Below are 22573 nucleotides of genomic sequence, written 5' to 3' on the forward strand. Positions count from 1 at the left end.
GTTGGCATTCATGGTTCCCTCAATGAGCTGTAGCTCCCCAGTGCTGGCAGGACCCATGCAGCCCCAGACCATGACACTCCCACCACCAATGCTGACTGTAGGCAAGACACACTTGTCTTTGTACTCCTCACCTGGTTGCCACCACACACGCTTGACATCATTTGAACCAAATAAGTTTATCTTGGTCTCATCAGACCACAAGACATGGTTCCAGTAATCCATGTCCTTAGTCTGCTTGTCTTTAGCAAACTGTTTGCGGGCTTTCTTGTGCATCAGCTTTAGAAGAAATGTGAGGGGTGTACTCACTTTTGTGAGATACTGTACATACTTTTACCTTGCTCAGTGCTATCAAACACAGGCTTCAAATCGAGGAAAACCCTGTCCTCTATTTCTGTAAGAGTAAACGTGGAAGTATCATTCATTGATTACTGAAATTTGCAGTATTTCTCCTCTTTATGTGCTACCTCTGATTTAATGACATGCCCTCAGAGACTGCAGTTTAGCGGGCAGTAATTTGCTGATAGCTTAAAACTGCTGCAGTGGTTCGCTTCATTTTTTTCCCCCTATTTTTTAATGAAGCGTTTGAAGATGATTTAAATTTTGATTCAAACGTGGAAAGAAGGGCTGACTGGTGTTTAGAAAATCAATATGACACAGTGGTAAGCACTTCAAAACTGCTTCAGCGTGGAGTTGAACAATTTCAATTACCGATATATCTGGAGTATAAGGCGCAGAAGACGCAGTCTGTTTTTTGGGGGGTGTACTAGAGGGAAAAGGTTTTAACTGTGTTCCTGTGTGAAGACTGCCACAAGCAGTTTCGACGCAGATGTGAAGCTCTTCCTGGTGCCATCTGTTGTCACCACCCTTCCAGCTACCAGCACAGTGGTTGGGCTCAGCCTACGGAAGCATTGACAGATGTAAAGTGCAGACAGGCCCAAGTGCTGCCTGCAACCAATTCACTGAGACTTACACCTCCTCCATCTGCTGGTCACTTGTTGCCTTAAATTGAAGTCTTGTCAGTCTATAAGGTTTATCCACTTAATAGTAAACCACTATTTTCTTTAAGTGCATGATTATGCCCTAACTGAGGGAGAAAGGGTTAAAAAGTGGTGCAGCTGAGCTGGTCCACCTTGCTGTGCTTCTCCACCACAACCCAACAGGTGGCAGCAGAGAGACACATCCCACTGTCACAATTAGAGACTGTATGCAACCATGGACAGCACAACATCTACTCTGAGTGAAGCCAAAACTTTTTAAAGCTCCCCTTGGTGACTGGCTGCAGTGTAGGTCTTAAAGCCCGCCTCCTCAATTAAAACAGATGGAACATGGTTCAAACTTTAAAATTGAAATAGAAGTAAAAGAAAATGATCAAACAGGGTTGCTTCAATTCGTTCTTATGCTGATTTTTATCTAAGTGTATATTTCCTGAGATGTTCAGTTTTCATTAGTTAATAGATGTTAAAGAGGGGATCTTATGTTATGATTGACAGCTGTGTTGACATTCGAAAATGTAAAAAAACACGAACAAGAGTCATTGAACGCTCCAAAACTTTAAACCAACACAAGTTTCTGATCTACTTTAGATTGTACCGTCCTGAGGGGTCTTTGCTACTTTGAGTTACACATGTGTTTTGGATAGCAGAAGGAGTGTGACATCATTCCTACAGCTTCCTCAGCTATAACACTTCTACACACGCTTTGGCTCCACCAGTGCAATATTGTCAGTGCCCATGAAGGCGGTGTTATGGCTTTACTTTTCATTTAAGGGGGAGATTAAGGCATGCTGTCCATATCAATATGCAGTTAGTGGTCACTCTAGCCATATAAGACCTCCCTAGGGCAGTCATCTTTTGCCATGAAAGGCTCTTAAATGTGGAACACACTACCAATGGAAATCAAATCAACACAAGATATAAAGACTTGTATAGTGTGGCTAGAGCAACATCAGAGGTCTTCTTTTATTTTTTCCATGTTTTTTATTAGATGCATAGTATTCTACGTAATCTTGATCTTCTTTTAACGAACTGAAAGCCTAACTAGGGACAGGAGTTGGAAACTAGCAATAGCTATAATCTCTAAATGTGAAGCATCAGTTACTACAGCTGTTTGTAAAAGGCAGAAGTTGTACTATGTCATTTGAATTGTTCCTATCAAATAAACTAAATAGATGAATACATCCCAGTACATCTTTGAGAAAATCACACTGTAGCTCCTCTTTACTGTTTTTAACCAAACACAGATAAAAATGCTTATTCAGCGTACTAAACACAGTGAAATCCATCATTGTAGTGCCTTAAAGCTTGATGAATAATATGTTTATTTTAGATTTTCTTACTGCCCCTTAAAGAAAAAGTACCAGCCGTCACTGGCGAATACTTCCCTGTATTACAAATGCTGCATTTCTGCGAAGGTGTGAAGTGATACTTTACGTGACTTCCTCCTAAAGTAGAATACTCTGACATGTTTTGTATCAGAACTTTTATTTCTGGAGACTTCCTCCAACACTGCTCGCTGTCGGATGCTGTCAGTGTGCGTCGCCTTTACTGATTTCCTCTGCAGCGAGTAAAAGACCAGTCGAGTAAGTTTGTTGTTATTCTGTATTAGCCTTTCGAAATGACAGGATGACTTTGACAGACTCTTAAAAGTCCTTAAATCTTGTACAGGCTGATTCTGGGAATGTGAAGGAGATGTGTGTGTGACAGTTTAATTGTGGTTTTCGAATCACTCAAAGTGCCCTCTCCTCTCACATCTGTTATTATCCAAGGTGATCTTCTGTCCTGTGTTGGTCATAAACTGTAAAACTTGTGACACACGATGACTTGTTTTTCTGGAAGGGAAAGACATTGAATGATTACTCTTAAACATGGGGACACCTTCAGGGTTATTATCTGTCCCCAGCGAGCTCAGCGCTACAACAATGTGATTTTAAAGCTGTAATGAAATGAGGACGTAATGGAAGTTGAGGAGGAGGAGGAAGAGGAACGTGGGTGAGAAAGTTGTCCATCTAGTTAGGTCTAGGAGGAATAGATTGAAAGTCCAGGAAGTGGGAGACTCATTGTGGAGGATCCATCCTGGGAGTTGAGCCTCCCGAGCCAATCAGGTGTCCCAGACAGCAGCTGTAAAGGGACTGAAGGACTGAATAATAAATGATGAAAGGAGGGAGGAGGTGGTATATGGATGTGAATTTGGATGAGCAGAGGGAGAGGTAAGGGAAGGAGGGAGAGAGACAAATAGTTCAGGATGAGCTGACCAGGAATAAAGAGGCGATGATATAACCGAGGCAGGGTGTGGACTTTAAAACATAATGTTTTTAGTGCACGTGACTGCATTAATCCCTAAAAGTGAGGTGCTGTATCACCCAATGTGGACACTAAATTTTCCTAAGACAGTGTCATTATTCACAGGACAAAAACTGGGTCACAGTGGAAAAGATAAGCAGTCCCTAAGCTCCAGAGTCTTTATTAAAGTAACTGTAAGTTAGCCAGTAATGATGGAAATACACATACAGTGAGTATTGTTGCAGTTCCCTCTGTGCTAAACTCTGTCTAGGTTTAGTTGTAGACAAGTAAACAGCAACTGAGGCGAGGTTATGACGCCTGTCTTCAGAGAACAGCTATCAATCCAGCAGAGACATAAAACAGCCAAGAGATATGATGTCACACAGTGTAATGTCCGAAGATGGCGAACCCTGAATGACTGTGTTCAAATGCACGGAGGGTTTGTTTCTGAAAAAGAGATCAAAGGTATGACCTTCACCTCACCTGTCATCCATCCAATAGACTGCAATGTATTTATAGTCTTTTACACACAGGATCATAAATTTCTTCCATTTGAATCTGATGATTTAATCATGTAGTTATTTATTTATTCTTTTACAATTATGTTTTTGGGCATTTTTGCCTTTATTAGATAGGAAAGCTGGAGAGAGACATAAAATATGGGGAGTAGAGAGTGGAGGAAGACAAGCAGCAAATTGTACAGGCCGGGAGTCGAACCTGCGACCACTGCAACAAGGACTGTAGCCTGACCGCTAGGCCAACAGCGCCCCAATAATTTAATTTTAACATAAATTCAGTGTGTGTTTCATCATTATTGTCAATTAAAATTCTTTAAATAAAAGAAGATTTGGTCTTTAGTTAAAAGTCTAAGAATCAGTCTTGATAGCAGATGCCGTCTTATATCAGGGTCATCCTATTTTCACGCCAATACCGTAATAATCCTAAAATGTTTTGGGAGATGTATTCAAAGTTTAACGCTACCAGGGAGTTAATAAGTTACTTGTTTGTGGCTTTCATTCTTTGGCAAGAGGACACTATTGAAGTATGACAAATTTACTATAATCAATCAATCAATCCTTATTTGTACAGCACCAAATCACAACAAACATCTCAAGACGCTTCTACAAACAGAGCAGGTCTTGACCATACTCTATTTTATATTATTAACAAAGACCCAACATCAAGACAGGACAAGATCCAGTCCCATCTAACAGACAGGACTCAGTCTGATCTCATCTTAATCCACCATGAGCAGAGCACTTTGCAGTATTTAGCAAGTTACAGTGGCAAGGACAAACTTCCTTTAACAGGCAGAAACCTCCAGCAGGACCAGACTCATGTTAGACACACATCTGCTGAGACCATGTTGGGGTTGAAAAGAGGGATAGAGGAGATTAAGGAAAAGAGAGAGAGATGATAGTGATAAAACGGATGGTAGTAGTAGTTGTTGCTGCTGGAGTCTGGAACGTCCACAGCAGCACGACGTCTACGGCAGAGATCCAGAGGAACCTACGAGACAAGGGAGCTCAGGGACTCCAGAAAGATCTATGGTTAGTAACTTTAATTGACCAGGAGGAGACTTTAATTGACCAGGAAGAGTTAGGCAGAGAGAGGGGTGAGAAAGGATCCCAGTGTGTCAGTGTGTCAGTTCCTCCCAGAAGTCTAGGCCTATAGCAGCATAACTCAGAGCTGGTCCAAGCCTGAGCCAGCTTTAATTATAAGCTTTATCATAAAGGAAAGTTTTAAGCCTACTGGACCCTGACTGGTAAATGATTCCAAAGGAGAGGTGCCTGATAACTGAAGGCTATACCTCCCATACTAATTTCAAACAGGTAACTATTACTGTGTTGCCTTGATACCAAAGAAAAACTCAAAGTGTTATTCTGGAGAAAGTTCTGGAAGTCTCTTTTTTTTTTTATTTCTGCACAGATTCATAGACGTATAATTGTCATAAAAATTGGATATAATGATATCCTCAGAGTGTAAGTCATCATCTTGTCTGTGCTTTCAGATTTGTCCGTGTAATGATGCTCAGAAGTTTTGAGGAACTTGAAGTACCTTAATTGCTTTCCCTCTGGCGTCATCCGAGCTGAAAATACTCAATGTTTCCTGAGCGTTGTTTGAGGAGTAGAGCTAACAGTTAGCAAACAGTCTGTGTAGCCTTAGGTCCTGCGTATATATAGCACACAGCCTCAATACTGATGACCCAAATCACACACACACCACAGATAGTACATCATACACTAGAGGCTGTGGCCGAATTTCAATCTGGGTCTTTAGAACAATGAAGCAAACTTGTGATGTGCTTCTTTGTGTATGTTATGACAACAACTTCAGTGTGTGTTCGCGCTCTCTATGAGTGATACTGTAAGCAGTCTTTCTGATATGCTGTCGAGTGTGTCTGCAGTCATTAGCACCCTATTAGCTGCAGCATGTTCCTTATCGTTAACACCTTGTTCACACCTGAATAGTCTATTATGTTACAATACGCCGGGGGCCTCATTTATAAACAGTGTATTTTCACAAAGGGGCTTTAGAGACCCTCTTCTCACAGGAAGAGAAAGGTTTCACACAAACAAACTTCACAGCAGAGTGTGCACGCTGCTCCGGAAAGTCTGACGATGGAAACAAACATGTGGGAGACTTTGAAGCATAATAGATCCACGGAGGTCTAATAACCCTCCTTATGGTTTATTTCAGTTTTTAGAATAACACCCAGGCACTAAGTTAGCTTTTTGTGTTTGTTTGTTTCCAAAAACCTGGACTGAAACGCTAAAAAGTACTTATAAGGAGTGTAAATCGATGCTCCTAGAACAGAGTGGCCTATTTACCTGCTTCTCTAATGAAGCTTCATACATCCAACGAAGCTCTGTCCCCCTTTCCACACTGTGCGAGAGCACTACAAGTTTAATCTCTACTTAAAGGAAACCGGATGTCTGCGGCAAATAGGTTGTTTGCAATCACGTGATGCCAGTGACGTGGAATTCAAATGAGGGTCAGGAAGTAAATTTCAGAATGGATGCAACCAAGGAAAGCCCATACTGTGCTGCTCTAGACACCGTAATAAGTCAGCAATACTATACAGTCCCTCCAGGAAGTTGCGATTTCGCGATCGCAACTATCAACGCAAATTCAACCAATCAGCGCGATTTTTTCGCGGCCCTGCAATTTTTTACAATCACCGCAACTTTCCCGCAAATTTGACCAATTACCTCAATCTCAGCCCCTGTACGTCATCGGTTTTGTCATCAATTTGACTTCCTTGGAGCATAAACATAAGTCCTCCCTTGATCGGCACTTTCCAACAACAAATCACGCACGGAGAACGGGTGAAAAGAGGGGACAGCAGGCAGGAAAAGTGATGATGACAACGTTATTATTTATAGATTGAGGGGCTCAGTGTTAGCTTGGTCTCTACCTGCAGCAGGTGTGCTTTATGAACCAGCTCTCCTCACCTCCATGCATCTGTCTCATCTTCATTGATGATTTTTACCCCTGGTGTGTGTTAGTGACAAAGACACAACCGAGGGACATCTGTTTACTATTTGATGTTTGACGTTGTTGCTGTGGTTACCGTAAAAAGCTCCCCGTCTACAGCTTGATTTAATCCAGTTTGGTGATACATCAGACACATTTAGTAAGTTTTGATCAACTCCTTGTCATCAAAGATGCAGATTAATTTCAGAGTGCCGTGAACTGACTGTGCATCAGTCGCTGCGAGGTGCATTCAGGGACCGTCGTAAATGTGCAATACGGTCCTTTCATGGCATTCTTCTGTGAATCAAGAGAATCAAAATACAGTCAGTGGCCACATCAAGAATGTTTTCTAAAAAACAACTGTAATTTAGCATATTTACTTTCCCAGGCTTTTTGGGCCGCAACAATCACAAAAAAAAATCCGGCGAAATCCTGGAGGGACTGACTATAGAGCTATTATTGTAGCAAAGGTATTTGTAAATGTGTATTATGATCCACAAATACGCAGACAGATCCACAAATGCATACACAGATTCACAAATGCATGAACTGTTCCACGGCGCCTGTGAGCCTGAGTTCGAGGGAATTAAAACCGTCGCCTCACACAAGTGTTTTTTTTTATGCATTTGTGGATCACACATGGCAGAACTGTTGCTAAAGTCACATGTAGACAGATGGCCAATGAGAGGAATGCCTCAGTTGTAAGCGAGGACTTGTTTGTGTTTTTAGATCATTGTTAAAAAAATACTTAGACTTTTAAGAGATTCATCACTAGTATGCATTTGTAACTTATACATTTACAGATCTGTGTACAGGTTTGTGGATTCATGTACACATTTGTGAATACGTTTACATATTTGTAGATGTGTATATGCATTTGTGGATCTTTGTACACATTTGTGCATCATAATACACATTTACAAATACTTTTGCTACAATGATAGCTCCATACGATACCCACAAAAAATTCTGGATTATGTCGGAAGAGATCCTCCTCTCATGAGGACTTCTGATTTTTTTAACTGACCCGGGGTTATTTCTGCCGTTGACATCACCGACTACCTCTTTCGCGCCACTGCCATGCAACAGAAATTACGTCATATGCAAACAAGCTATTTCTCTTATGTCTCTGGAACTGCTTAGATTTCATCCTGTTGTATGAGTCTCATTTTATCACCCGATTCTCACCCTTGGACGTCTCATTTGTCATTGGATATCCATGACCTCATAATGGGGTTGCATGTGCGACCATGTGTGCAGCACATCTGGTTTTATATTAAGGAGAAACGCCTGCAGGTGAGCGTATATTAGTGTAGCATAGAGCAAATGTGCACTCCATTCAAGTGAAGTGCAGTTTAATGAATGAGGTCGGAGAGGCCCATTCATTTTCATGGAGGCACATTATGACAGCACACCAAGGCAACACCCTGTTATGGTTCCACTGGCAGCATCACTAAAAGTTATGGTGTTTAATTAGAGTCGAAACCCTCCCACATAAAAACCAGAGCACAGGACACTCTGTGAAAGATCACCCTCAGCTGCATCAGTGTTGTTCTGCATGCACAGGGTTTGATGAGCACACTCTTCCAATACGTCCTCATCAGGTTCACTTTTAAGACTTCAGAGACTAAGTTGGAAATGACATTGGCTGATGTCTCCCCTTTTGATTGGTCCCTATAAAGCTTACAATGCCTTGGGTAGTTGTCTCACTATAAGTTCCTTATAAAGGCAAAAACAGGAGAGACATTTATATTTTCAGCCACCCTAAAAAAATGCTGGTCATTTAGATGTTTTTCTTTTTTCGTTTTGCACGAGAACACCATCATTTCTCGTCACTCTCTGCTCCTCGTATGTGATAATCCCCAGCGCCTGATCAGAGAGAGATAGATGTCCTACAGTTTGTCCCTCATGTTAATCCATTGGTGCCTCAGGTTTACATGAACCTTCTCTCACTGCTGTTTTGTGCAGCTGATTGCTGCTGATGTTATTCTGCACTATTTTAGTTTGGATTATTGCAAAATGCTACGCCCTTAACAAGCCGGGTCTTCACACAGATCACCTGTTGTGATACCAGAATGTCAAGTGAAATTTTGCAGAATGTGAGTCAGGTTTTTTACGACTTTGTAAAACATGCTTCTGATGAATATTGTCAAAAGACGAGACGCGTACAGAAAAGAAGAACTGTAGGAGGTGGAGCGAGACAAGCCACTGTGTGTATAAAGAAAGGAAAGCCTTTGGCAGTTAGGTAAGGGTAGGTTAGGATAGCTTAGGCTATGTTAGCTTATGTTATGTTAGGTTAGTTCAGGTTAGGTTAGCTTATGTTAGATTAGGTTAGGTTAAGTTAAGTTAGGTTGGGTTGGGTTGGGTTAGGTCAGGTTATGTTATGTTAGGTTAGTTCAGGTTAGGTAAGGTTAGGTTATGTTAGGTTAGTTTAGGTTGGGTTAGGTCAGGTTGTTAGGTTAGTTCAAGTTAGGTTAGGTTAGGTTATGTTAGGTTAGTTCAGGTTAGGTTAGGTTATGTTAGGTTAGTTCAGGTTAGTTCAGGTTAGGTTAGGTTATGTTAGGTTAGTTCAGTTTAGGTTAGGTTATGTTAGGTTAGTTCAGGTTAGGTTATGTTAGGTTAGTTCAGTTTAGGTTAGGTTAGGTTATGTTAGGTTAGTTCAGGTTAGGTTAGGTTATGTTAGGTTAGTTCAGGTTAGGTTATGTTAGCTTAGGTTATGTTAGCTTAGGTTATGTTAGGTTAGTTCAGGTTAGGTTAGGTTATGTTAGCTTAGGTTATGTTAGGTTATTTCAGGTTAGGTTAGGTTATGTTAGGTTAGTTCAGGTTAGGTTAGGTTATGTTAGGTTAGTTCAGGTTAGGTTAGGTTAGGTTATGTTAGGTTAGTTCAGGTTAGGTTAGGTTCTGTTAGGTTAGTTCAGTTTAGGTTAGGTTAGGTTATGTTAGGTTAGTTCAGGTTAGGTTAGGTTAGGTTATGTTAGGTTAGTTCAGGTTAGGTTATGTTAGGTTAGTTCAGGTTAGGTTAGGTTAGGCTAGGTTGGGTTAGTTTAGGCTAGGTTAGTTTAGGTTAGTTTAGGCTAGGTTGGGTTAGGTTAACTTACTTTATTTATACATGTAGGTAGATTTGTTTTGCAGCAATATAATGATGACATCCAGTTGACATCCAGTTACAAATCAACATTAACATGAAAACCACACAAACCAATAAAAACTGACAATACATGATATAAAGTACTCTGGCTCCACCACCCATAATTTAAAGCAGAGAAAAAAATATCATAGAATGAGATACATGAATAAAAGTTGCTCTAATAAATAAATACAGTGTGTGTTTGTAGGAGGGGTGAGGAAAATCAGAACTGGAAAAATATGTTGAGCAGATTTAAGTTGTTTGTGAACACAGAATTTTGTGTGGCTTCCTCCTCACCGGGTTTATCATCGTCTCGTCTATCTAAACAACTACGTGGATACAATCAGACTTATTTCTGTTGACTTAATTTGATCCTTAAGTCATACAGATGTGTCAGTATCAGTTTCAGTCTGTTGTATAACAAGGTTTAAGTTCTCAACGTAAAGATCTCTACTTTGAGGTTTTGTTTCATTTCTGAGCACAAAAACCAATGTCAGGGTTAAAAATCTTGTGTTTGATTGTCTTTTGTCTTTCCTGATCCACATCACCTGATTTCCTCTTTTCCTCCTGTCATACTTACCATAAACAGAGGTCACCACCCAATATTTATCATAAATTTTGGTCCTTAAAAACTCTTTGCAGAGACAAACTTGAGTGTCTTTTACGAGCAGACGTTTACGATTCAAAATAAAAATAAAAGTAGGAGTCCTAAAACTTGGTGATAACATCTTTTATTGATTCATAGACGTTAATCAACAATTTGTCTGATTTACTGTGCAAAAAAACTTCTCAGGTGGACCAGTGAACACAACATAAAACCACTCATAGTCTAAATGTGTGTGTCTGTGCACACACTGCATCTGTCTCTCCAACAGTGCTGCTGTCCGTCTCCTCTGTACATTATCTAATGCTGCAGAAACATCTGAAGATACACTGCCCTGTTATCTGTTCCCTCCAGGTCTCCCTTTGCTGCAGTGGCAGACTACTCAGTAACCCGAAATAATGTCATTCAGCTCTGCCTGGAGCTCACCACCATTGTACAGCAGGTGTGTGCAATTGTTTGCGTGCTTGTGTGTGTATGTGTGTATGTGTGTGTTTTGAAGGCTTGTATTCTGCCATGGTTGTCATATTCCCCTAAGAACGGTTTGTGTATGTGTGTATGTGTGTGTGTGGGCGTGATGCAGCAGCCTCAGACTCTCCGCGAGCAAGACTTGAGTTTCTGCTATTTACGTCCTAACAGCTCGTCTTTTGTATAACTGATGTGTGTGTAAATAAAGATAAGTGTAACTGTTTGCGTGGGCGTGTTTTTATCTGAGAGGGTATAGACTGTGCAGGTGCAGGGTTCAGTAATGTGAGGCCCAGACTGTATACAGAGATGATGTGTGTGTGTATGTGTGTGTGTGTTTTGAGCTTTTTATGACAGGATGTTCTGCTCGCGCTACATTAAATTCTGCTTCTCCCGCAGGACTGTACGGTGTTTGAGACGGAGAACAAAATCCTTCATGTGGTGAGTCCTGCTCCCTCGTCCAGCTGTTGCTTGTTTGCTCTTTGTTGACGAGTAGCTCTCTGTGTTTCTGGATATTTTATGTCCTCACACCTACTCGTACAAAACTCCACAAACACTCAAACTTAATCTTCAGCTGGATCTAATATTTGAATTAAGATGAACTTTTTTTATCCTCTAGTTTTTGGGGACTTTTGGGGAAATATGTTGATTTTATTTTTGCCGAGAGTTACAAGAGAAGATTAAAGTCTGTCTGTTGAGTATGAAGCTACCAGACAAAGAGTAATTTGCTTAGCTTAACATGAATACAGGACGCATGGGAAGCAACTAGCTTGAAGCTAAGTTAAGAAAAAACAACCCAGTCTAATAGCAGCAAAGCAGTTACTTCTCAGAGTCTTGACTTTTGCTGATAAAGTATGAAAAAATGTAATAAACAAACAAAAACATGAGTAAAGTGTCTTAAAGGTACAGTCTGTAAAAATGAGAATACTTTGCGATATCTAGCGGTCAGATTCCAGATTGAATTTCATACTGTATCAGCTTCATCAATGACTTCTTAGAAAACCTCAACTGAAGTCAAGACTCTGAGAAGTCATTGATGAAGCTGATACAATTTGAAAAATGTAATAAACAAACAAAAACAAGAGTAAAGTGTCTTAAAGGTACAGTGTGTAGAAATGTGAATACTATGCGATATTTAGTGGTCAGATTCTAGATTGAAACGCTCCCCTGCTCACCCCTCTCGGTGATGAAGGGACGATGGCCTTTGAGGACAAAAAGCTCCTGTGATGCTTGAGGCATATGATCCTCCATTTGTTAAAGTTTTTACCAACAAAATCATCTTTTGATAAAAGTAATACTAATTATTTTGCACACATTTCTTCATCTTCCTCTGTGCTTTTTGTGGCCACTCACTAAATACAAAAAACGTGTATGTTACTAGTTTATCTGCATTGTGCTACTGCAGCCTCCATGTATGGGGACCTGCTCCTTAGATATAAAAGGCTTCCAAGCACCGAACCTGGGGGGACAGAGCCTTCTCAGTAGCCGCCCCCACCCTCTGGAACTCACTCTCCTCCCATATACAAAACTGCTCTGACCCTTCAGCTTTCAAATCTCTTTTAAAAACTCACCTTTTTAAGTTAGCTTTTCATTTGTGATTGTACTGTTGTGTTGTTTTGTTTGATCTGTGTTATTTGTTATTTGTTTATTTTGCTTGTATTGATTTTAACAATTGTACAGTGTCTTTGAGTTTTTAAAAAGCGCTATATAAATAAAAATGTATATATCTAAGTTAAAAAAAACTAAAAGATTCTTATATTCAGGTGATTATACACTCATTTAAACAAACTTATTAATATCATTTTCCACTTATACCAAGTGTGTTCTGTCACTAAATACCACACTATACCTTTAAAATCAATATGACTTCAAGAGGGTTCAAGATAATCTCTTTAAGATAGGCTAACTGTCACTTCCCTGCTCCTGGTCTTTATTCTAAGCCCAGCCATTCTTAGCTAAGCTAATAGCCTCCTAGCTGTAGCTCAACTCTTAACCCTCAAAGACCTAGACAGCCGCCGCTGGCTACTTGTTCTTAAATGTTTGATAACTCACTAGTCCTACCAACAAGCTTTAAAAACTCAGTTACAGCGTACATTCTCAGCTTTCCATTGATATTCCTTTTGTCTCATTCAGCACATTCAAAATAAATTCAGGAGAGTCTGGCGCCCCAAAGATGGTCTAGGTCTTTAAGGGTTACTAGTACTTTGTTGACACTTTGGCAGAATGTACAGTAAATTAGAAACTCATATTAGCACTCTGCTAACTTTTAAGCTGCTTTTATAAACTACCTAAACAAGCCGGGTTTTTTTTTATAATTCCTGTGCTCTGGATAAGTCTGTAAGAGCATTGTAATGAGCTTAATCAACGTTATACATTTAATATTCCTTATCCAGGCCAACAGTTCAAAGACACTTCTTGTATCTTCTCACAGTGTGAGATGTTTCTTAAAAACTCTTGATTCAAAGACTTTGTGTGATTACAGCTTTTAAAGAAATGTTGCAGAATAACATATCTCCATGAAATATAATGAAGTAAAAAACTGAGATATTAAGCTACAGCACTGGTAGCCGAAAGGTACTCATTCAAAAAGTAATTTTCCACCATGAGCAGTAAGTTTTGTTTTATTTCATTTTCTTACACATAGATTCATCTCTTCCATGAAATTTAAGTGAAGTCAATATTAAAATTTATATAAAGTCAACAGCAGTTTCTCCATCCAGAAAACAATCCTTCATCGTTCTGGATCAGTGGCTCTCAGACTCGGCTTCAGTTTAATGGACCGTTTTCACAGCAGACATTTTGATTTGTCAAAAGCTGCTGTTACAAATTGACCCGCTAATTACAGCTCAGTATCACAGTAATTGCTGCAACAGAAGCATCTTTAATAATATTAATTCTGCCTATGCTTCACCAGCTACAGCGAGTCAAAACCCATCCTATTTCTACACCGCTCATCCTATTGGTCATCAGTAAAAAAAAGAGGTGGGGTGCACCCTGGAGAGGTCACCAGGCTGACACGTGAAGACAAACCACCAATTATGCACACGCTCACACCTACAGACAATATGGAGTCAGTAATTAACCCAAAGAGCATGTCATGGGACTGTAGGAGGAAAGAGGAGTGCCCGCAGAGAACCCACGTAATGCATAGGGAGAACATGCAGACTCCACACAGAGGGGAGGTGTGATCCACTGCACCAGCATGCAGCCGTGCACGTCAGAAAGTCTCCTGCAATCTCTTTTTTTAGATAAAGACTGAAAACAAGAGCGATCTAGACTCAGGTTTGGTGTCACAGCATTCAGCAGGATGAATTTTAAAGAAGGATCTATAACCGCCTCCCTCCTCATTCTCTTGATTTACTGTGAAGGCAGCAGAAAACTTCTTCTGTAAAACTTTCCCAGAAAGTTTTGTCACTACATTGTATCGCCCATAAAATATACCGTCAGCGATTTATCCTCTAACTTCTTTCAACCGGTGTATGGTACTTAAAACCGACAGCCTGATGTGCAGAGTCTACTCATTCCTGCAGAAAATATTGCTCTTCATTTTTTTGTTGATGCAATTTTTTAATGCTGTTGGCAGCACAAATTAAATTCGCCTCCATTATTCATGCGGTGTGGAGGCAGATCTTTAAAAACACACTGGACTGAAACATCTGTACAGCTCTGTTCTCTTTTGAAAATGCATGTGGATTGCCTCTTTAAAGCACCACAAGGAGCACGGATAATAAACCATCGCTGAGTTAATAGTGGCAGGCTTTCGTATAACATAAATTTCAAAGCTCTCGCGTTCAGAATTGGAGAGAAAGAAGTGTTTATATTCTCCGTAAAGCCTGAGAAGTATCTGTAATGAAGAAACAAAAGCAGTAACCTCCTCTGTGGAGGGAAGCAGGGACGGTTTATTAGACACACAAGGTGGTGGTGCACAGGTTGTTTTTATCCCTCTCATCTCTGTTCTCTTAATAAAGCACCACAGGTGAAGCTGTTGTATAAAAGCTGTGTGTGTATTCTTCTTCTTCTAATGTTTTCTTCTTCTCCTCTGTAGTGTAAGACTCTGTCGGAGGTGTGTGAGCACATCGTGTGTGTGTCATCAGACCCGCTGGTTTCTCAGTCGGCCCACCTGGAGCTTGTTCACCTCACCAACATCAAACCCTCTGAAGGCTTGGTAATGACACTTTGTGTGTGTGTGTGTGTGTGTGTGTGTGTGTGTGTGTGTGTGTGTGTGTGTGTGTGTGTGTGTGTGTGTGTTTGTGTGTGTTTGTAATGGGCTGTATTCTGAATATTCTGAATGTATAACAGCAGAATATCTTAAACATCAAAACCCTCCTCTCCTCAACGTGTTTGTAGAGGTTCTAAAGATTCAATCATGACAGCAACGCAACAGGAAGCTTTTATGTACTCAAGTAATTAACTTTAGTGTGTTAACTTGTTTCACTTTACTTCAGGGAAAGAGGAAAATGTTCTTTTGCTTCTTCATATTTACTCAAAACACCAAATGACTGTAGATTCAGGTTAGTGATACTACCCATAAATAAGTTATGCAGGGGATCATGTATGGTTAGCAGGTAGGTATGGGAAATAGAATCCTGACAGGATGAGACAAGACTCTGATGGTAACACTGCTGTCATCACCACTGCTCATGATTTAAATTTCTTTGTAGAGACCGGTAACTTAAAGTTTCACTCACCTGCTCTGCTGCTTTTGCTAATATTGCTGGACAATATATATGCATGCTAACAGAAACTAAAGGTTTCCCCTCACCTTACGGTCTATGGTGTCAACAAGCAGACTGTGCAAAATGTGCCGGAACTTTTTTCTGCGGAGTGATTTAGCATGACATGAGATCAGTTTGCCTCTGGCGTTTCTTATTTTAGTGAAAGCTAATAACCATTGTCAAGGGGGTTTGACCAATCAGAATCAAGCACCTTACTCAACCGGATGATCAGTAAGAGAGCCAGGTAATAAAATGTGTTAATATAGATTGAGGTAAGAGAGAACTGCACAGGAAGTAAAAGTTTTAAAATATCAGCTCCACCTTTGACATCTGTAAGTAATGACTGAGGCCTTTTAAGAACCACCAGAGTCCACGTGGAGGGGACTGTAAATCACTTCTTCTTGTTTTTTAGAAAACTTTTGTCATTCAACTTTATTTTTTTTGCATTTTTTCAGTATTTCTTTGTTCACCACAAGTTAACAAATTATATATAAGTAATACAAAAACACAAAGAGAAGAAATATAAATGAATACAAAAGTAATAATAATAAACAGTACAAACCAAAAGAAACATAAGAAAACAAGGTAAATAAACAAAAATAAATAAATAAATAATAATAAATATTTTTAGATAACTAAAAAAAAAAACACTGTGGAAGACATCTCACGACCCCCCATTTGTGTCTCACGACGCCCCAGGGGGTCCTGATCCACACTTTGGGAACCCCTGCTTTAAGTGGTTAACCTCTGAGTCTTGCAGAATTGAAGACACTGAGGTCTATATGCAGAAATAACTCATCAAAATCAGTCAACATTAATTCTGGATCATTCAACAGTTTGTATGACAATGGTTACGTATGTACCAGATCGAAACAGAAGTGAAAGGATGGTCTTTTACTGAATTGTAAACTGTTTCAATCAGGAGAGACTTTATGATAAGTGAAGAATTAATTATTTAACACGTTTAGAAGAAAGGATACATGTGCAGTGTCTTTGGGGATTAGACTCCAACCTGTTGTCTTCAAAGGGGCAGTGAGGCCAAGACCCCCACCCTTGTATTTAGACACTGGTGGTGGTGGTGGTGAAGCAGGGATGCAGGATGAGCTGAGGAGCTGGACACTGATGAGATGGATTGGAGGTGACTGGGGTGGAGGAAGGTTGCAACGCTCCAAGTGAAACGCTGAACAGAGGAGAAGAGATTTAGAGTTTTTGGCAGCAGCAGGATGATCGGTCCATGATAGAAGCTGAGGCTAAATCTGGTTTAGACTTGAAAGAGTTAATGTCTGTAATTAGCAGATCATCAGGAGGACAGAGGGAGGAAGAGGTGAATGAATGATGACTCAAGAATGAATGAATGATTTGGAAACAGTCTACACATGCAATGAACGCTGTATTTTAGAGGTCATAATAAGCTGCAGAAGTAATATTATAAGATAGAGATGGATTTAAAACCACATTCCAGTCTGCAAAATAGATTTGTGAAGCTCTACTGCTGATGAACCTCTTATCAGATATTTTATAATCTCATTCTTTCATAAGCAAAGAGTCGTGGGAAACATTACCATATCAGCTTCTCTTATTTATCCGTCTGTTTCTCTTACTGGTCGAAATGACGGATTACATCAGCTGCAGACGATTAATGTTACTGCAGCAAAGTTTCTGGTGTCTGCATTCAGCCAGAGATTGTGTGTGACCTTAAGTTATTTTAAAAACCTCACAGTTAAATCCAAACTCTTATCAACACTTTATTTTGAAGAACTTTGTTGTTTTGAATCAGGGAGTAAGACGCTCACGGAGCACAGAAGGCTGCAGCCGTTGAATGACTGTGTCAGATAGATTGAACGTTTCATATTCTGCTACTGAACTGAGTCGTGCACGGTGCTTTAGCTGCCACTGGAAACTGCTTCTCTCCTGACTTAATGTGCTAAAGCTTTCAGGAAAGTTGAATTGAAGTTTTTTGGTTGAATTTGAGTCGTGAAATGAAATATGCTTTTTATCTTTTCCTCCTGTTTTTCCATCAGGGAATGTACATCAAGTCAACCTACGACGGCCTTCATGTCATCACAGGAACTACTGAAGGGGTGAGAGAAGTGGCATAATGGCTGATTTTATGTTACCTTTTATATTTGACTATCTGTATGTATGTATGTTTGTAGGGCTGGGCGTTAATTCAATAACATGATGTAATTTACTCAATATAAATAAAACAAATGTTTGATAAAAATGTATATATTTAAACCTGTAATTACACCCCACAACTACTGGAAAGGGGGGGCGCTAATGAGCCTTAAACGCTAGTTGCCATCTAATATTAGACTGAAGAAGAAGACGGCATTAAACATCCAATCATGTCGCAGGGTGAGAGGTAGGCGGGGCTTCAAGACGTTTGGAGCAGAATGTAAACACAGCTGAGACGAGCGACAGCGGCACTGAAGAAAACTCAAAACCTACCAGCTCAAAGCAGAGTCGTTAGTCACACTGTGTCGACTCTGCGTTAACTTTTAACTTAATACACTTCATTAAATATACTTTCAGGATGTGGGTAAAGGAAGAGCACGGAAGCAACTTCTACTGTGCATTTCAGACACGTTTAATGTCCACTGCGACCGTAGGACAACTGAACACTGAATAACCATGATGCATTCACTGCACCGTGAGACACAACATCACTCTGCCTGTAACCCTTAGTAATCTTAAAGAAGAGTGCACAACTCAAAAAGATACTCTATAAACTGATAAACAGAATAAAATTTGATATATTTTTGTTGTAAATTTAAATCAAATTATGTAAATAAGCTCAACTTGAGAAAAATAAGAATCTACAAACTTAAACTTCACTAAAATCTCATTTTACACAAAATACCTGCTTCCTGTTAGCACTGTAAGAAATGATGGATTCAAGAAGCTTATCAGAAAACTAAATCCAGATACAAGCTAACAGACTGTCTTTAACTTTCACTCAGGAGGAAAAATCTGCTTTTAAATGTAAATTAAATAATGATTCAATAATTATCAATATCGCCTGATATGAACTATTTTATCGTGATAACATTATTTCAATATGGCCCAGCTCTATATGCATGTATTGCCTTTTAAAGATACAATCTCTTGGACAAGTTATTTTGCCTTCAGGAATTCTGTTGTAATCACCCTTTAATAATCTTCAATGTCAACAAAGGTGGGAAAATTGAAACATTGAAAAACTAGGATTTTTAGCCGAGGTTCAAAAAGCTAAATATAAAAAACCCCTCTCTGACGCGACAGAATAACCCGTACAAAAATAGCATTTGATTTGCCACACAGAAACTTTTCCACAAACACCAGTGAACTGTATTTCTCACCCCACCTGAGGCCCGGAGGAAATAAGAGACACATCTCTGTCAGACTAACAGAATATAAGGATTCATGACAGGGTATCAGATTCCATAGAGACGTCCCTGTAAGCCCCCCCCCTGTGTTATATTAGAGTGCTGAAGTACACTTTATTGGACAGCTTGGCCACACGAGCGTGCACGGGTCAATAAACTCAGATCAATTCATGGTCGTCTTGTTTTCTCTCCTCTCTGTCTCTGAAGTCTCCCGCTGACCGCTGTAAGAAGATCCACGCCGGAGATGAAGTGATCCAAGTCAATCACCAGACTGTGGTCGGTCTCCTTCATATTTCTGTGACTTTATATAAGTGTGTGTGTGTTATTGTGTTCATTCCACAGAGATATTTCTGTATGTGTGTGTGTTTGACTTTAAAATGGTGCACAATTCCTTTAGGAAGTGTAAAGAATGGATTTGACAGTTTATGGACGAGGTAAAGAGCAACATTTAATAACCAGTTAGACCAAATTTAAATCCTGTAAATCCACAAACTAAACATTTGACACATGAAAAGTAATGTGTCATGTGAAAAATGTCATATTTTACTGCGTTACTGCCAGTTGTTCATGTCATGCCCTGCACTTCTGGCCTCCCTGACATTGATGGTTTCCTGATAACAAGACATTTCCTTGTGCATCATCCTTCCAATAATCCACACAAGCAAGAAACCATTGAATCCAATACAAGCCAAAGCAATAAACTCAATGGTTTAAGAGCCAGGGGTGGGCACAGATAATCATAAATGTAGCTCTGTTATCTGGTAATCTGTTAACAAAGATGAAATGTTCAATAACTTGCCCCTGCCCCTCCTCCTGCTGCAACCAAATGGGTTGCCACGATCCAAGTCCAGTTAAAGATTGAATCCAAACACTGTAATCTATAAAGATCCATGGACTACTTCATATCTACGAAGGCCGTGTGCTCTGCTCAAATTGTGTGATCCACCTTGCCCCTCTGTATAAGAGCAAAGTTTGGATCTTTCTCAGGGAGACAAATAGACTGTAGGGCCGAGCTAAAAAAGTAATGTCCATAATTAAGGATTAACAGATAACTTGAAGTGTGCCCAGCTCTGTTGAAAGCTCCAGTTACCAGTAGCCTTGGCTTTCTTCTTGCCAAAAGCCACCTAGTGTCCAGCGCTGGAATTACATCAAAATATGCACAACACTGTGTTTCTTTGTGTTTCATACAGAGATAGAATACAACAAATGAAAACAAATATTTTGGCTCTGATGCACTGAATAACAGTGGATCAAAATGTGTCTGTTGTTTCCTTTGGCTTTACTTTACCTTTACCTCTCAACGGATTTTAGTTTTCTGGTGACGACTTTGTGGTTTCTTTTTGCGTCCATATATTGCCAACTTTAAAAAAAAAACTGCAATTGAAAGCCATTGAAGTAAAAATGTATTTCTGAAAAACCCCACTTTACATTCCTACCTATCTCAAAGGCTGGGTGATAAACATAAGAGGCTTTTAGCACCTTAGAGTCAAACACATGTCCTCAGGAGGTGGTGGAGACCAAAAACAGAGCTAAAAGAGAGTAATATTGACTTGCTTTTTTAACAAGCTCAGACTTCAAAAGTGGTTATGTTGTGCCCACAGCTCGTCTCTGATGCTGTACACAAGAAAAAACATCCCTAAGTCATCTCTGGTTAAATATCATTAAAAAGACAGCTTTACAGTGCGGTTTTCTTGTTATTTGTTGTTGTTTCAGTTTGTTTTATAGTGATATAAACTCAGATATTCTCCTCTTGGCCTGTTATCTAGTCATTGTAATTGAACACCTGACAGCTAAAGCCAGATTCATTAATGCCTCTTGAACTTTTCTGTCAGGATGACTCGTCTGTTTGCATCTGAGTTGCAGATTGCGCCCTTACTTTCACGGGGTGCCAGTGCGGGCAGCACATGTTCAATTAGTGTAATCACTTCCTCCAACCTTCTCTGCACCAACTCGTGCATCATGGTCAGATCTCAGGGCAATTCGGTCAATGCAATTTAGATAATTAATTGTGTTTGGCCGTAATTAGAAAGTTCCTGCCTTCAAGGCACAGGCAGACAACTACAAAGCCTCCAACACAGAGCAGAGCTTACTGTGGAAAGTTTTATGCTCACAAATCTCACACAAACAAAGCGCGCAGGCTTTGTTTTGTGGCTCAAAACACAGAAAGATTTATGATAAGATGCATTTGTTTTCAAATTGAGGGCAGGTTACATCACATGAAAGCTCTATAGATAGACTCACCACCTCCACACCCACTTGCCTTGCACAGAAGGCTCAACAAGAGAGCTCTAATCACGATTCAAACTACTGGCAGAATAGAAATGCTGTTATTGTGTAGTTCATTTTCCAGATGAAAAAACAGTCATCATCTTTGACCTTCTGTGCTCAACCGTCTACAGGTGGGCTGGCAGTTACGTAACCTGGTCGGCTCGCTGAGGGCCGATAAAGGCGTCGTGTCCCTGACCCTGAAGAAGCGTCCACAGAGCACGCTCAGCTCCGCCCCTGCACTGCTGAAGAACATGCGCTGGAAACCCCTCGCACTGCAGGTGGGACCGGCTCTTACCTTTTATAGACTTTATTAAAGCACTGCGCTGGCCCACATAATTCCCCACGGCATTCCCACTCTCCCTGTACGACTGCAGCCAAAGCGTGTAATTAGGTCAGGTTACTGTGGCTCGGCAGGTTTTTTGTTTGCCAGCTGAAACACACTGGAGTGAAAGGGACGTGGGGAGATTGATGACACCCTCCACCCACATTCCCAGTGCGCCAAGAATTATGAAATGTGCTTCTCTAATTAGCACTGATTATCTGCACAAACAGCAGGGAACACGGAGGAAAACAGCTTCTCTCTGCCCTCCATCCCTCCAGTCATCACTCATTTAGGAGCATTTTAGCTCATTTCAGCTTTATGAACTGCACACTTGATTTTGATACACTTTGAAGGAATTGTACGTCTTAATTGTTCCTTTCCTTGTGGCCAAACACCTTGGTATGACACTGTTTGTTTTTGTTCTTCAATACCTGTTTGTCTGTTCTTTGGCACATTTTTCCAAGGCAAGTTCTTGCACTGCAAATATCTTACATGGATGCGATAAGGATGTATATCAGAGTGCTTTGAAATGGCAGGATGTAGCTTTTTTTTTTACACTTCAACAACTTCTGGTTGCATCTCAAACTGTATCCTAATGGTCAACGTCTGAAATATTAATAGTTATAATATTCTTGAGCCTCCTTTGAAGAATATCTTCGTCATCTGTGCAGTAGTGTCCTCTTATATAGGGAATTACAGGGATTACTTCATGACATAATATTATAGTTGCATAGAAAGTACTATAAAAGTAAACAATTATGTACTTTCTATGACAGTTTGCAAAACGACGTGTTGATGTTGTAGGGAGATGCCACCACAGTAATCACAGTTATTAACTTCCAGGAATTTTCCATGCATATTCAATCTAATCAAGCTCTATTTGTACAGCATCTTGCACCATGCATACAAGCATGCAGCCCAAAGTGCTTCATATTGAACAAACCAAAAAAAT

The 22573-nt window shown here is 40.0% G+C and overlaps 1 protein-coding gene across 1 annotated transcript in view; it reads left to right on the plus strand.

Moving 5' to 3' along the window:
* Window positions 1-22573, plus strand: part of cnksr2a (connector enhancer of kinase suppressor of Ras 2a) — an 86327-nt gene that overhangs the window by 32491 nt on the left and 31263 nt on the right. The window contains exons 4-9 of the mRNA XM_034707041.1: window positions 10841-10928; window positions 11348-11389; window positions 14994-15113; window positions 17685-17744; window positions 19239-19307; window positions 21431-21577. Of these exons, the coding sequence (XP_034562932.1) occupies window positions 10841-10928; window positions 11348-11389; window positions 14994-15113; window positions 17685-17744; window positions 19239-19307; window positions 21431-21577 (526 nt within the window). The remainder of the gene's footprint in view (window positions 1-10840; window positions 10929-11347; window positions 11390-14993; window positions 15114-17684; window positions 17745-19238; window positions 19308-21430; window positions 21578-22573) is intronic.

The sequence above is a fragment of the Notolabrus celidotus genome, chromosome 17 (assembly GCF_009762535.1).
Source record: "Notolabrus celidotus isolate fNotCel1 chromosome 17, fNotCel1.pri, whole genome shotgun sequence".
Lineage (NCBI taxonomy): Eukaryota > Metazoa > Chordata > Actinopteri > Labriformes > Labridae > Notolabrus > Notolabrus celidotus.